The 17,557-nt window shown below is 39.0% G+C and overlaps 1 protein-coding gene across 3 annotated transcripts in view; it reads left to right on the top strand.

The window, feature by feature from the left end:
- Positions 1 to 17,557, top strand: part of rptor (regulatory associated protein of MTOR, complex 1) — a 304,659-nt gene that overhangs the window by 26,093 nt on the left and 261,009 nt on the right. For all 3 annotated transcript variants that reach the window (XM_016281200.1, XM_016281199.1, XM_016281198.1), the window contains exon 2: positions 7,797 to 7,971. In XM_016281200.1, the coding sequence (XP_016136686.1) occupies positions 7,804 to 7,971 (168 nt within the window). In that variant the 5' untranslated portion in view covers positions 7,797 to 7,803. The remainder of the gene's footprint in view (positions 1 to 7,796; positions 7,972 to 17,557) is intronic.

Here is a 17,557-nt window from a genome sequence, read left to right as displayed (position 1 = left end):
GTTTTTTTTAACCTAGAAGAGTACAAGACTGACTGTGCACAAAGGCTATTTCTAAAAAAATAAAAATTAAAAAAGGGTCAATTACGACTTTGCTATGACAATCTGGCGCTTCTGAATCAGCGACTGTAAGTATGTTTTGTTATTAGTTTAAGTATTTGCTATTGACTGTTCAAATGCGAAATTTTGCGCAGTGCAGTGTAACGCGTTGTGTGTGTGTGTGAGGGGAACAGGGTCACATCACAGGAGAGTGAACTGCCTGTCAGAAATCATAGCACGTCAGCTGTCTTAACCGTGGCTTGTGTACGTGACTCTGTTGCCCTTTCGGAGTTTATTTATTAATTTTTTTACTGATGGTAAAACTAAGGACATTAACTGTCTTGATATTTACTTTGAAAGCTGACACTCGCGATTATGGTAAGGGGCGTTACATCTCCGACGCGTGCTTGTGGTGTTCAGCCAATCACAATGCACTGGGTCAGCTGGCCAATCAGAGCAGACTGCGCTTGTCAAAGGAGGGGGCTTTGTTGAAAACGATGTGTTTGAGAGAGGCGGGACATAGAGGACCTACAATAATGTACATTATTTGAAAAATAATGTGTTTTTTGAACATTAAAGCATGTCAACATATTCTGTTACACCAAATACACAAAATAATGATCTTTAAAATAGCATCATATGACCCCTTTAACCTTTGTTCCCCAATGGGTGGAAGTGATAGTCAGCTTCCTTTTGTTCTGTTTACAAAGAATCTTTCATCTTTGTTGTAGATTATGGGGGTTATTAAGAACTCACAGCCTTAACTGTTAGCATCTCAGCAAGCTGCCCCACTAGTTTGGTGTAGTGGGGAGGGTCTGCTTCAGAGTTGCAAGCAGACTGAGTAGGAGCCTATTTACATTGTTCATTTCTCTTACATTCCTTTTGTTTTTTCCTACACTCTTTCATCCAATGTCCAGGTTTACCACAGTAATGACAATTGCCCTCCTTAGAACATTTACATTTTTTGTTGGTTCTCTGTGTTTATCTTAAAGGATGCTGCTGCAATGTTTACTCTTGCCTTGACAACAGAGGCTCTTTCCCAAGTAGCCAGTTTGCCCAAGTTATTTTGTAAAGTTTCATTCATTGTAATCTGATGAAAGCTCATCAAACCACACATGGACCAGTGGTCCGTTATCATCTAATACCTTCTCTGGAGTGTCAGCTATTCCACTGTATGCTGCAGCTGACTGACAAAACCTTTCAGTGTACTCACTTACAGTTTCATCCTTCTTCTGTATACAGTAACTAGTGATCTTTGACCAGAACACTTTTGGTCCAACAATGCTCTTCAACACTCTCAGAACTCCCTCTCTCAATTAATCTTTACTGGCATATTGAAACGAAACTCAGAATTATTTAAAACTCTTTCAGAACCATTTAATTCTGATTTCATCAAGATCTGTGACATTAGCTGGGTGACTTCAGCTAGGGACATATCATAGAGCTGCATCTTCTTAGACAACTCTCCCTTGAACTGAGAAAAATGTCTATGCACTGATGGTAAACTATCAGCAAGTCATTCTATGGCTTCAGGACCTACAGTGGGGAATATATTTATTTGATCCCCTGCTGATTTGGTAAGTTTGCCCACTTACAAAGAAATGAAGGGTCTGTAATTTTTATGATTGGTTTATTTTAACGTATAGAAACAGAATACCAACCAGAAAATCCAGAAAAAACACATTATATAAAGGTTAGAAATTGATTTGCATTTCAGTGAGTGAAAAGTATTTGATCCCCAAGCAAAACATGACTTAGTACTTGGCGCAGAAACTCTTGTTGGCAAGGACAGAGGTAAAATGTTTTTTTGTAGTTGGTCACCAGGTTTGCACACATCTCAGGAGGGATTTTGATCCACTCCTTTTTACAGATCCTCTCTAAATCCTTAATGTTCCTTGGCTGTCGTTTGGCAACTCGAATTTTCAGCTCCCTCCACAGATTTTCTATAGGATTGAGGTCTGGAGACTGGCTAGGCCACTCCATGACCTTAATGTGCTTCTTCTTGAGCCACTCCTTTGTTGCCTTGGTGGTATGTTTCGGGGTATTGTCATGCTGAAAGACCCATCCATGACCCATCTTCAGTGTTCTGGCTGAGGGAAGGAGGTTCTCGTCCAAGATTTTACAGTACATGGCCCCATCCATTTGCCCCTCAATGTGGTGAAGTCGCCCTTAGCAGAAAAACAGCCCCAAAGCATAATGTTTCCACCTACGTGCTTGACTGTAGGGATGGTGTTCTTGGGGTAATAGTCAGCATTTCTCTCCCTCAAAACTAGGACTGGGCAAGAATATTTGGTTATTAGAATATTTGTTCGGTGGGTTGACATTCGATTTTCAATTTTGATATTCGACCATTCTTCTTTTTTTTCCCCCAACACCTGGCATCCCCTGCGAAACGGTTCTTATTCACGCTTGAATATGAATTGCCCATGAGTGAACGTCATGAACATCATGATTCAGTTCATCTGGAAGAAAAGACAAAACCGACCCCCACCGTCGAACAACAGTCGCATCACAGATCAGATTCCATTTATCCAGTAAGGAAAGTGAGTCGAGCTGACTGACAAGAAGAGTGGGGTGAGACAGACAAGACGATCGCGGATGATTTAGTTTCGAAACGAAATGCAAAAGCGCCTGTTTGGCCGTATTTTGGATTTTGAAAAGCCTGTTGACTTTTGCCGTTTATCTAAGGTGATTTTGGAAGTTTTTTTTAAACATTCGTTTCTTTTTTAATTGTTTCCACATTGATTTTTTACTTTATTTAAACTGTGTAATTTATTTATTTTATTTGACATCAACGTGTATGCCGTGCCTCCAAGCTTTCTTACTCGTTTTATATTATACATGTTTACTTATTTCCAGTTTTGTATAGGCTACCTATTTAAACTTTATGTAAGTTATTTGTTATTTTATATTAGGCATAGCCTGACCTATAGCATGGTGTATTTTTATTAGTTTTGTTAATAAAAGTTATATGTTTTATATTTAGGCTAAAGTGAGTTTGACATTGTATTTTGCATTCAAGCAATTGACGGCGAATTGCCGCTATGTGAAAGTAAAATGCACACGCCGCTTTTGCAAGCTATTTAAAAGCTAAGGAAAGCGAGGACAAGAGGAAATGCCCCTGCCCCCATGGTGATGTCACATGTCGATTAACCGGTGGGAAAATTTCCTCACCGTCACAACCCTATTCTTGACATAATACAAATGCAAACAGACAGACAGACAGACACAGAAATTCCTGCCTTTATTAGAGAGAAGAATATGTTCAGCCCCCCCTTTCCGAAGAAGTTGATTACTACTGAAGCTTCGAAACTCAAAAAATGGTATTCGGACCAGCCCTACTCCAAACACGGTGAGTCGAGTTAATGCCAAAGAGCTAAATTTTGGTCTCATCTGACCACAGCACTTTCTCCCAAGCCTTCTCTGAATCATTTAGATGTTCTTTTGCAAACTTTAAACGGGCCTGTAAATGTGCCTACTTGAGCAGGGGTACCTTGCGGGAGCGGAGCTCCAGACCAAGGCCGATTGAGAACAGTTGTCTCCTTCTCACCAAGGTCTTGTAGCCCATTCAAACCTTGTGCAGATCTACAATCTTGTCTCTGACATCCTTTGACTGCTCTTTGGTCTTGCCCATGGTGGTGGGAGAGGTTGGAATGGAAGATACAGATTTTGTGGACAGGTTTCTTATACACCTAACGAGCTGACATTAGGAGTAACTTCTTGAAGTGACAGGACTAATCTGTGTTCCACATAGGCACATAACCAATCTGTGGGAGCCAGAATTCTTGCTGGTTGGTAGGGGATCAAATACTTATTTCGCTAACTGAAATGCAAATCAGTTTCTAACCTTTATATAATGTGTTTTATCTGGATTATTTGGTTGATATTCTGTCTCTATCCGTTAAATTAAAGCTACCATAAAAATGAAAGACCCTTCATTTCTTTGTAAGTGGGCAAACTTACAAAATCAGCAGGGGATCAAATAAATATTTTCTCCACTGTACAGCTGTATTGACTGCTTGTAACTGTAGTATGGGGGTTGCAGATGGAACAGTGTCCACCCCTTCTGCCCTATTCTGAGCCTCTTGTCTTGCACCACAAACTTCAACTGCATTTACATTTTTATCCATCAATCCAGTATTGCTATTGTCCTCTAGTCTACAAAAAGACAGTAAATCACATACTGGTAAGAAATGTATAGCCTAAATGCACTGTAAGTCGCTTTTGGATAAAATTAATTTAATAAAATAAAACAAAATCTGGATAGCTTTCATCTGACTTTTGGTCTTTTGAGTCACTTTTGGTTGAGGCCTTGTTATGGCCCACCTTTTTCGGGAGACAGGCCACTCTAATTTGTAGTTGTTTGTTGTGTTCTGTTAATTTAGCAATACACCAAGCTTGTTCTTGTGCTAAGGATAAAGTAAATTCTCTGTGGCAGCAGAAAATGCCTTTAATGTTTTTCTTTCTGATACATGCCCCAAGTACCTTTTTGCATTCTTCAATTGACCATACTTTTTCTGGATCAATACCAAATTTCTTCGTCAAATCCAATCTGACTGACTCGGTCACTATTGAGTCCATGTGCTTTCCTAAGAATTATTTGAACTCACTGTCCATAAAGTCGTGGCTAGTCCACCTTTCTCAGTTGTTGGAATCAGCCTAGTATTCCTTCTCAACATTTTGTAATGTCTTTATAGAACAGGACACTTCCAACACCTCCCTGACAGGCAGAGGATACACTTGTTAAAACAGAACAGCTGTTGTTAACCTTCCCTGGCAAAGCAGAGGATACACCAATAATGTCTCTGACAAAGCAGAGGATAACCTAGTTAATACACATCATAATGTATGCAAACCCGGCAGCTGTTGGTTAACACTTCTCTGACGGCGCAGAAGATAACCACATTTACTGGTCTGTAGTGTTTCTTTGGATAGAGTAACACTCACCAAATCGTTGTTGAGATGAAAAAAGAATCTGGAATTCAGTCTGGAACAATGTCAGGTGAGAAGCTCTATTCTTCAAAACTGTTGGAAACTCAGAAGCAAATACCAGGAGACTCTTGGGTATCTTCAGCAGGATTCTTTATTGAGAATGCGCTGCGTGGTGCTGCAGACATCAAAAGTGTGACTAAGGCAGATGTACATAGTATTTTATAGGCATTCAGTGGGCAGTCCTGAAAGGTGTTGACCTAACACATAGCCTCAGAAGTGACCATTTAAAGAAAACATCTAATCAACCCCCCGACTGTGAGCTTCAGCAAACCTACTCCCCAAAGATAACAGTACCAAAATGGTTTAAAGGGGTCATCGGATGCTCATTTTGCACAAGTTAATATGATTCTTTAGGGTCTTAATTAAAAGTCTATAACATACTTTGGTTAAAATTTCTCAATGTTGGTGTAAAAAAAAAAAAACTTTTTTTAAACCTGTCAAAATCAGCTTTTATCAAGCCATTATAATCCATGTTGCTTTAAATGTTAATGAGCTCTGCTGGCCCCGCCCCTCTCTTCCGAGCTGCTCTCAGAGAGACTGTTTACTTTAGTCGCATTCATTGTGAAACTTGCTAATTAGCGTATTATTAGGAAAGGTGATTTGCAAAGATTTATAAAAAAACCCTTATACTCACTTCTTCTGTAGATGAGACTGGATCCCGAATGATTCGAGCGAACATAGATGCATTTAGGTTGATTGGGAGTGGTGCATTCACTTCAAAGCGAAAGTAACTTTAATCCTCTGCGTCTTCAGCAGCTCAGATGTCGGGAGTAAATGACGATTGCTATATTGATTATTACATCCAACAATAAAGCACCTCAATCGCTTTATCGGAGACATCTTGTCTTCCACTGGACCAGTCAACACAATGGCGGACTGATGACAGCTCACTCAGGGTGGGTCTAAGGTAAGACACCAGTCCAGTCTGTGCTGAAACACTACTGTCAATCAACTATCGTGGGAGGGGCCTTTACAGAACTACGTCATTCTGACAGGAATCTCAGAACAGCCTGGTTTGAGAGAGGGGATTTTAAAATAGGGATTTAAAAAAAACACTGGATGGATTTTTATAATTATAGGATGGATGTGTACACACTTCTAACATTTATGTTCATTTATGAATTGTGCATCCAATGACCCGTTTAAGCTGCACCTGGCCACGAGAACTAAAGATGTGTAAGCATTCACATGTAGTTAACTCTCAGTATGAAGATCAGAGACTTGCAGAACCCCCTCACTGGAAACTATATTGAATTTAATCAGTAAACGGATGCCATCATGTTCACCTTGAATGCCCAATACAATATAGGTCACCTTAGTTTTAAATATGATGTTATGTCAGGATGTAGAATCATCTTAAAGATCGCAACTAAACCCAAAGAATTCCCAACGTTTTATTATAATAATGTTCTCATTAGAATGTTATATACACGACATTCCCAATCATAGTTATTAATGTTGTGCACTGCTGTTTGGGCTGCGTGTGCTGAGCTAAAGATGATCATCGGTAAACTGAAGCGCTCTTTTAACTTTACCAAACGCATTCTATATGAGATACATCAGATATACATCAAATAAACACAATATTACAATGTACAATTGCACAAAAGGCTGCAAACGAACAGCGCGCATCTGAAGTGTCTCTGAAGGAAATAATGCATTATTTATCGGCTTTAAGATATCGGCCAAATTTTCTTATCAGGCCGATACCGATAACAGAAAAAATGAGCATTTATCGGCCGATACCGATATGGTGGCCGATATATCGTGCATCCCTATCTTAAACAGATTCTTAAATGTGAAATCCCACAATATCTTGTGTACAACTAAACAAACACTCTTACAGAAGCTGGATAAGCACCGCCCGTCCTTTTTTCTTGTTCGTGATGTGTCAACCAGGTCTGATGGCATACACGTCATAACATGGCGGTGCTGCCGCTTAGCAAATTCATTACATTCAACCCCTGGGACACTGGAGTTTAACAAGATCCGGTTGTCATATGCCTATGTGCTTAATGCTGGTGAGTTACTATCATAAGATATGTATGCTTAAGTTGTTTGGCTTGACATAGTAATTTCCTACTATGAGACACTGTGTTTAGGGCTATTGGCTCTTCGTACGCTGAGCACCCTTCACAGTAACAGGCCATGATTTGATACATTCACTATAGCTATTTGCTATCTGCCGTGATGTTGAGAAATCATTATCAAAAGGGAACGTCTTTGTTTACTGATGTATCTTCGGTTCCCTGAAATGAGAGAATGAGACATTGTGATCATGCTGATATTTCTGCTCAGGGTTTTTCGTAACTTGGTTATTCATTAAAAAAATGTTAAGAAAATGACGTTCAGCACTACCTTATATTGGAGGGCGTGGCCGTCCCAAATTTGCATGCTTGACCGTCATTGGCTATTGGAAAGCAACAGCGTGATTCAATTAAGCTTCAATATTTCTTGGAGAAAGGTGTTTACCCACAGCACACTTATGTAAGTGAGGTTACATGAGTAACCGGAGACGTTATAGTCTTATAGAACATTTAATATTGTTTAATAAATTTTTTGCACATTTGTAAAATGACCAGCTTCTCAGATAGCTCCAACCTATGTTTACTTTTGATACTTTTTTGTGATGATATTTCAGAATCAGATTCAAAATCATTTAATTAAACCACTTTAATAATACACCACAGCTCTTTGTTTCTCTACTTTCTACATTTTAGACCTGCAAATGGTCATATAATTGGGTTTTTCTTATGTTCTTTTATCAGTTTCCTTATGAAAATGGATGCTGAGCTGCTTCACTCCCCTGTGGTTGGTCTGGCGGAGGAGGAGGAGGTGGACTTGACTGACTGGAACCTTCCACTGGCCTTTATGAAGAAACGCCACACAGAGAAGATTGAGGGATCCAAAGCTTTGGCTCAGAGCTGGAGAATGAAAGACAGGGTGAGAGTCTTTTAATGTTATCTTTAGTAGTGGTGACTGATATGATGTGCTTGAGGTTGGACATTTATTTTGATGGCATTGAGAATGGCAGCACCTGCGCACACAGCGCTTACATTCTCTCTCCTCATTGTTTGCTGTCGCAGTTTAACAGTTTTGTCTGATACGGATAGAAGTCTCTAATAATCAGATAGAACTGTTAAACAAAGGAGGTAAACAAAAAAGTATTATAACAATTACGTTTATATTATTGGGCAAACATTATAATACTTTCTCATTTACCATCATCAATCAGCAAATACACATTTATATAATTTAAACAAATCTATGATTGTCTAATAAACATTTAATATCAAACCTTGCAGACTTAGTCGAATCTAGCTATGAGAGCGTGTGAAGTGTGCATTTGTATCCTGCATGATCATGTGTACTCTGCGTGACGGTTGGTCCATGCGAATTGAATGCAGACAGGAGAATTCAGCTTCACACACACACACACACACACACACCCACACACACACACACACACACATACATATATATATATATATATATATATATATATATACATACACATACAGTGCTGCTTGAAAGTTTGTGAACCCTTTAGAATTGTCTATATTTCTGCGTAAATATAACCCAAAAATCATCAGATTTTCATGCAAGTCCTGAAAGTTGATAAAGAGAACCCAATCAAACAAATGAGATGAAAATATATCCTTTGTCATTTATTTATTCAGGAAAATGATCCAATATTACATATCTGTGAGCAGCAAAAGTATGTGAATCTCTAGGATTAGTTGTTAAAATGAAGGTGAAATAAGAGTCCATCTGTTCAGAGGTGTTTTTAATAAGTGAGATGACTATCAGGTGTCAGTGTGTGCCCTGTTTTATTTAGTGTACAGGGCTCTACGCTTATTTTTCTTTTTATGAGCACTTATGCTCCTAACTTAAAAAATGTAGGAGTACAGTCAAAAATTTAGGAGCACCTTCTAATCAATAATCCAAAATTTGATAAAAAATTTGCCTTCCCTTTACGAGGTGATATTTGACTCCTTAAAGTGATTTACAGTGGAATTTTGTTTTTACCTTTGTAATGGCATTTTTCTAACTTTATTAAAAGTATGTCATCTTTTGTCAAATTTAAAAATATATATATTTTATACGCTTTTTAAAAATTCTAATTAAAACCGTAGAATAAGAACAAGTAGAATAAGAAGAATAAGTTACTAATCAAATTAAATCAGTATTAAAATTAATTTGTACAGAGGTGGCACAGAAGAACGCAAAAGTGGCTTGTAGGTGTATTTTCAGACATTTAATGAGGATCAGAGATGGCATGAGTGCAATTAAATCCATAAATTCATGTTAAGATTAATGTTTAAAAAAAAATTTAATATAGAAATATTAAATGATTTGAAGAACTGAAAAGATACTTTAAAAAATTAAACAAACTGCCAGCAGGTGGCGACAATCACTGATTTTATCACTGAATCATTCATTCAATTGATTCATTTGAACGGCTGATTCATTCAGGAATGAAGCAAGTGACAGTATTTATGAATGGGTAATCATGAATCACTGACTCACTAGATTCGTTTAAAAATGCAGTTCATTCATAAGTGAGACACCGTTGTGTTTGAATGGAGATGCGCAGCGGTTGAGCTGTGACTTTGTTTCAAACTATTTTCGACGACGAAATAGAGCAAAATCAGACAATAGGTGTTATAGTCAGACAATGTAGGTCACTTAATATTAACTTTTTGTCTATTGAATTGTTGTATCAAATCAGTATCACATTTACAAACTCCTTTAAAAATCATTAAAAGCTGTCACTCATCTTAGCTTATCGCGCTCACATTTATAATCACAAAGCTCTCTACACTGCACAATGAATCTTTTATTTACACCATCTACACTTTGCTTATGAAAGGATTCATGAGATATGTCTGTGATACATTACTCAATGCTGCAAAAACACATAGAAACCTTTGAAGCTTCCCTCAGCCATCACAATCACAAATATGTTGAAGATCTGGTCAGTCGCACTGGTGCTCCTAAATATTTTTTCATGGTCGCACGCAGTAGTTTTCAGTTGCAAATGCGACTGAAATGGTCGCACTGTAGAGCCCTGGTGTATCATGGCACAAACAAATGAGATCTCTGAGGACCTCAGAAAAAGAATTGATGTTGTTCATCAGGCTAGAAAAGTTTTCAAAGCCATCTCTAAAGAGTTTGTACTCTACCTATCCACAGTCAGACAGATTGTGTACAAATTGAGGAAATTCAAGACTACTGTTACCCTCCCCAGGAGTGGTCCACCAACAAAGAACACTCTAAAAGCAAGATGTGTAACAGTCCACTAGGTTTCAAAGGACTGTAGGCTAACTTCTAAGCAATCAAAGGCCTTTCTCACATTGGCTAGTGTTTATGAGTCCATCATCAGGAGAACACTGAACAACCACGGTGTCCATGGCAGAGTCGCAAGAAGAAAGCCACTGCTCTCCCAAAAGAACATTGCTGCCCATCTGCATTTTGCTAAAGATCATGTGGACAAGCCAGAGGAATACTGGAGAAATGTTTTGTGGATGGATGAGACCAAAATAGAACATTTTGGTTTAAATGAGCAGCATTATGTTTGGAGAAAGAAAACACTGCATTCCAGCATAAGAACCTTATCCTATCTTTGAAACGTGGTGGCAGTATCATGGTTTGGGCCTGTTTTGCTGCATCTGGTCCAGGATGGCTTGCCATCATTGATGGAACAATGAATTCTGAATTATACGAGCAAATTCTGTAGGAAAATGGCAGGGCATCTGTCCGAGAACTGAATCTCAAGAGAAAGTGGGTCATGCAGCAAGATAACGACTCCAAGCACACGAGTCATTCTACCAAAGAGTGGCTAAAGAAGAACAAAGTTAATGTTTTGGAATGGCCAAGTCAAATTCTGGACCTTAATCCAATTGAAATTTTGTGGAAGGACCTGAAGCAAGCAGTTCATAGGAGGAAACCCACCAACATCACAGAGTTGAATTGGTTCTGTACTGAGGAATGGGCTACAATTTCTACAAGCCGTTATGCAGGACTGATCAGCAGTTACAAGAAACGTTACTTGCAGTTATTGCTGCAAAAGGGGGTCACACCAGATACTGAAAGCAAAGATTCACATACTTTTGCCACTTACAAATATTTAAAACCGGATCATTTTTCTCCATAAATAAATGACAAAGTATATATTTTTGTTACATATGACCACGATATGAGAAATTTTATTTCATGATATCTAAATTATATATATATATACACACACACACACACACACACACCTGTACATAGTTGTTTTTATATAAAAAATAAAGAAGCAAATTACAAACTATATGACAAATACAATGGATACAAATGAAATATTAAATACACTCATTTTTCTAATACAGTAGGTTTAACATGAACTCTTTCATTTGTCTCATGACTTGTTCCATGTCTTCTATTGGTAAACTGTCTTGTTCTTGTGCATACTCAGCACTGTGCATGTCTGAGTGGCGCTGAGGTGGGTTTTGTTGTCGCTTACCCACACGAGTTGCTCTTGGATGAGTCGGGCAAATACCTTTGGATGTCTGGTTACGTTTCCAGTTGTTCTTATCTTTTGGGTTTCTCGAGAAGCGTGGCTGGTCCCATGGATTTTTCCAGCGGTAGGGCTGTCATGGACATGGGGGTCACGTTCTCTGTGCTCTTGATGGAGGACTCTGGTGTCGTGATGCCACTGGGTGTCGTCCAGTGCAAGGCTTCAGTCCTTGGTGACGGAGTTCAAGAGTGTGGATGTTTTGTTAGCTTTCTTTGAGGCCATCTTCTGCTTGTTGTAGGCCTTCTGATGCCAAGATGGTGGCTGACTCCAAGGGTGCAGATTTCATAGGAAGAGGCTTTTGAAGTTCACATCCTCTTCAAGGTCAGGTTTGTTGTGTGCACCAAAGTAGGCTTGTCGGAGTCGGTTGTAGTAGGCTTGTGGAGTCTCTTGTCAACCTTGTTTGATCTCCAAGGCAGTTAACAGTCCATGTTCAGACTCGGGCTCTGTAAACTCTTTAATCAGGACCTCACAAAGTAGCTGGTAGTTTGACTTTGTTTGACTGTGCTGTCGAGTTAGGAAGTTTGTACCTCAGGACTAGAAGTGGCTCTCAGGAGGTATAACCTGTCTGTCAGTCACATGAGGTCTCATTTCCAGATGAAACTCGATATCTTGCAGGTAGGCCTGGATGTCGTGGCCCTCTGTGGAGTTCAGGTTGAACTTGCTGATGTTTTTAGACCGCTTGTTGAGGTCTTTGGTCATCCCATGTGCAGCTCCAAGGTCTGCTTGGATGGGAGGTTTTCTTTCGTTGGCAGGAAAGGGTTGTGTGGCGAAGGCAAGTGAGGTTTTGGGTTGTGGCCCTTCGCTTCTTTCGTTGTATGCCAATTCTTGGACGTGGGACTCTGCTCTGCTCAGCAGTGGTGAGGCTGAGAGATGCTTCTCTTTTCTTGGCTCTTGTTTCAGCTCATAAGCATATTTGAGTTATTTTCTGACCATGTAGAGCTCATCGTTAGTATCGTCTAGTTGTTGGGTCAGATTGTCCATTTCAGTTCTGTACCTTTCAAGGTGGTCTTTCAAGGTACTGATTTCAGCGTTCTTGTCTCTGATGTCATTCTTGGCTTTCTCTAGTAGCTATTCGGCATACTGGAGTCTGTTTACCAGGTCTTTCTGGGCAGCCTTTGCATGTTGTTGGTCGAGCTGAGCTTCTTAACTTGTTCCTTTGTTTCCGGCTCCCTCTCGTTGGGTGCTTTGAGTTGATCTTGAACTTTCACTTCCAGCTTGTCTATGCGGCGTTGAGCACGTGTCAGCTCCTCTTGAAGGTGGGTGATGTGCTTGTCGCTCAGTTTCAGCTGGGTTGTGAAGGCGTAGCTTAGGGAGCTGGTGATCTTGACTAACTCGTGGTTGTTGTTCTGGCTTGAATCTTTTGTCAGGAATCTTCTCAGGATTAGGATTATTATTAAAAATAATAATAGTTCAAAAGTTTTGGGGTTGAGGCTGTCTGTCATGCCTCTCAGCCAAGTGTTCACATCTTCCCCATGGGAAATGGGGTCTGCAGTGTGCGGCATGTTGGCACGCTGGGGAGAAGAGAGACTGACACAGATCTGTGTAGAGTAGAAGCCTATGTGTGGTGGGACAACTAAGTGTTGTGTCCATGATTGTGAACCACTAGCAAAGTGTGGTGATGACTGTGTGGGTCTCAGGGTGTCTAGGTAGACTAGGGATGTGAAGACTTCGTCACTCTAATGAAGAAGAGGAAACTAGAGAAAGAGGTGAGAAACAAATTCAATGCTAAGCAACAGTTCAGTTTTCAAATGAGGAAAATTCTCTTTTTTCCAATTAAATGTTATCAAAAAGTTAAACAACATTATTAAATCTCTGTTTTAGACAAAAGAATACAATAATAATGTTGATATCTCTTTTCTTAGTCTGACAGGATTGACACCGTACACCTTACAGTTGGACCGCTCACCAGGGAGGCTGCGAAGTCGACAGTTGTTCAACACTTATCTCTATTAAATTGATCTCAGCGTTGGATGAGATGCTAAAATTTGGATTGTGTTTCCAAATGTAGGGAGGTTAGGAAGAACGAAGGAGGGGTTAATAACAATAAAATTCATAAGGATGATTCGTCTTCTTCAACAAGATTGTGTATTTCATTCACATAGAATTGATTGATGGTTCTTGCAGGTCCCTACACATGTGAAGAGTAAAGAGGAAAGAAAGCATGAGAGAACAGGAGAGAAGGGAAGGACTCAGTAAACTGAGTGGATCGGGTACACTAGCAGGCTCTGTTTCTGTTATACCAAACTACAAGTAGAGAATTGTTTTTAGTTGCTGCACAACTAATCAAACAAAAATAAAATTTATGTGAAAGACAGTTGTCTTTCTAATTTATTTGAACTTGTAGTGAGGGATAGCACTGTCTCCAATTAAGGGCTCAGGTGTGTCGTTCCCAAGCTAGGATATACAGAGGAAAGAAAATGGTAAGACAAAGTAAAATTAAAAAAGTAATAAATGGGCAAAATAAGCAAAAATGAAATTAAATAAAGAAGGAAATCAATAAATAAAACAATAGTGGCTAAGTGTATAAACAAAACAGGAAGAAAGAGTGGTAAAACACAATAAAATAATGAGTAAGTATGAGTCTGAATAGAATCTATTGAGATGGCTAATGAAATCAATTAGGTAGAATAAGTTAACTTAAACTTTCAAAGTTCAAGGCTTATTTGTATCTAAAATGATTAGGCGCAAAAAGGAATACTAAAAATAATGATCATATGAAATGATCCGAGGGGGAAATTTGAATGATTTAAATAAATTTTATGTTTTAATTAAATTTGAATTTGGCACAATTAATAATTGTGAGTCAGCATTTCCCTTTCTAGTAAAATGCAGATAAAGTGGTAAGAGTGAGAAAAGGGAGAAATAACAAAGAGAAAGAGACCAACAAGTGTATTAGTTGAGATGTTTAAAGGGTTAACTCACTTTAGCGTTGCCCATACAGACACTGTATTCAACCACTGGATGTTAATGCTAACTGCTAACCTTTGAGGCTAATGGCTTTAGCATATGCTTCAATGTAAACACAACCGTTTCGTTAGCTTAGCAACACCGTGGAGTTTGTTTACAATAGCGTCGATGTGCTGTGCATGCGCAGTTCGGAGTTGCTCCGGAAGTAGGTTAAGACTTCCGTGTCACGGTAGTAACTATGGCAACCAAAACAAACTCTAGTGGACTAGCACGTGAATTGTTTCTTTGCAAGTACAGTTAAGCATGTAACATGAATTGTCGGCACATTTCAACACTGTACAAATAACAAACACCACTTTAGATGGTTTTGAGGTGTGGCGCTTAAACTCTCAGATCGTTCGGAGTTAAATTTAACTTTATTCAAATAGCAGCTTCGTGCTGCAGTTAAGATTAACAGTGATGGCGATCTCGGCGGATCTGAAATCTCTGTGCCAGTTTCTCTGGACATGTAAACACAACAGGTTTTCTTCGCTGTTGGTACAAAGTTAAAATTTACTTGATCAAGCTTTTAAAACACTCCCATTCAAATCACTTTCGGACACGCAGTGTTAAGCGAGATTAAATTCACTTTGTGAACAGACACAAACAGGCAAGCATTATTCTCTAATGTTTTAACCCAGGAAGTCGAATAGCATAGTTGATTGGGCAATGGAACATGCACTGGCAATCAAGCTATGAGTAAGGCTTTGATAAATAGATTGAGGAACACGCTCAAAACTTCTTTATCCACCGATTTATTTCCCTTTGGTTACTGCAGTTTAGCTCCGTTCAGCTAACGGTGACTGAGATTCCCTGCCGGGAGTATAGCTATTGAAAGGCACTGGAACACGCAATGAAATCAATTCAGCTATAAACAAGGCATTACAAAAATGAGGAACACATGTTAACTTTAAGTTCACTTACTGCAGTTTAACAATGGAGAGGCGGACTCGAGTTACAGCCTTCTCTGCATTCATTCAGTTCATTCATTCAAGCGGTCACGCGCTGCTTACGTCACACACTAGTCTCGACTCAGAAGCTTCTCCATTTCATCCACAGTTTCCCGCACCACCCCTCTGTGGGGTGTCCTGAAGATGCCAGTGCATTGTTTGCCTCTCAGGAGATCAAAGTATTCTAGTTTCTTTTATCCTTACAACAGCAATCGAAAAGATGAAATAACTTGGTTTATGCTCACAATTTAGATTAAACTGCCCACATTATCCACCAATATATGTAAGGGAAACAGGTCAATTTAGCTCAAAGGGAATCATTTAAGATTTTATAGGGAATTTGGACAGAATCACGGTTTTACGGCTGATCACTGAGTCGGTCAGCGATTCATTGAACGAGCTGTATAACATGAATTCTGCAATGGATATTAATATCGAAAGTATAGTGAAAACACTATTTATTAGCACAGTAACAAGATCGCCAGTTTAAGACATTAATTAACTTATAAGCACAAAACACAAGATACTTATCTTTTCAATATGAATATGAAGACAATATAAACTAATCTTAACACATAAACACATGCACTCACAGTTGCAGGAAGGGAGAAAGTGAGGAAAGAATGAGTTTAAGAGAATGAAAATGTGAAATCCCAAGTGTACAGCAAGATGTGCAATAGCCTAGACCTGAACAACCATCAATCACTTAATTAACCCTCGAATTGAGTTCCTCAATGAGTTTAATTTATATTAAATGCACCAGTTCAGCTAGAATCTGGAGGTACTTGTGTTGCCTGTGTAGGGGGGTTCCCTTTGTTGTAGTCGTTGCAGAAAAGGGGTTTCCCCGAGGTTGCTGATTGGCTGAAAGTTCAGTAGTCGTTGAAGTGATGTCTTGGGAAGCCAATAATTGGGCATTGGCTGAAGATGCAGAGTTGTGGGCTGGTTGAAGTTTTGAAGCAGTCGTTCACAAACTTGGAGACACGGAGTTGCAGCAAAACTTAACTCCGAACACAAAACTCTCAACGGAAATAAAATAAATTAAAGTAGAAGAATAGAAGTAACGAGACTAGATGTTTTTTGTGGCTAAGTAGCAGCGGGCGTGCAGGCCGAAGCACGCTGGAACGGCGCTCTAAGAATGCAAAAGTAATGGCAAAAAGCCATGACTAAAAAGCAGTGGCTGAAAAGCAAAAGCTAAAAAAACATGACTAAAAGCATAATTTGATGATGTTCTGAGTATTTAAACCGTGTTGTTGGCCACATCCCAAATGGTGTTTTGACCAATTAGACACTGTCTTAGCTCGGGGTGTTATACTTCTCCCAATTCATAAATCAAATGTTATCTTATCAGTCACATGGTCCGAATTTTCCCGCTCTTGCAGAGTATAATTTTGGACATGATTTCTATAACAAGAATATGATACATTTGACAAAGAATTGATTGATAGAAACGTTTAAAGCATGAGTTTTCAAACTTATACATACCCAAAATGAATATAATCATATAAACTATTCAATAGTTATTCAAAATACACAAACAATAAGTGATTAGAACATGATAGTCAAATGTGTGGGTTACATACATAATATGAAGTTATGCATAGAAATGATTAGTTGCTCATAAGTTCTTTTAACGTCATTTAGGTGCATATACAGTATATATGGAAAGGCAGTTTCTGTGCCATTCTGTGGACGTAAGGATATGTTCTGTGAAGACCAGAGAGGTTAAAAGGTCTCCTAAGGAATCTCAGTCTGGTATTTGTCTTCTAGGTGAGGGAAGTCAATCCAAAGAGCTCGTGATTGTGATTACTATCATGGATTTACATGAGATGGTCATGCTGTGCATCTCTTTGACCATCAATCTTGCTTACTTGCCCCAAAATTGACAATCTCCTTCCTGAGTTGTTCTTTTAACAACTAAAAGTAAATTTTGCAAGCTGTTCTGTGAAAGAGTTGGTTGTTTAGGCTTGCTTCAGTCTTGTGGCGCCAGGATCTGATTTATGAACCTCCTGTTGCCTTGGGCCTGTCTGTGGAATTCGGCTCTTTGGGTTGTTCAACACCAATCTGATCAAAT

The sequence above is a fragment of the Sinocyclocheilus grahami genome, unplaced genomic scaffold, assembly GCF_001515645.1.
Source record: "Sinocyclocheilus grahami isolate Dianchi unplaced genomic scaffold, SAMN03320097.WGS_v1.1 scaffold148.1, whole genome shotgun sequence".
Taxonomy (NCBI): domain Eukaryota; kingdom Metazoa; phylum Chordata; class Actinopteri; order Cypriniformes; family Cyprinidae; genus Sinocyclocheilus; species Sinocyclocheilus grahami.
The sequence above is the reverse complement of the archived record's forward strand: the minus strand, read 5'-3'. Positions and strand labels throughout refer to the sequence as shown.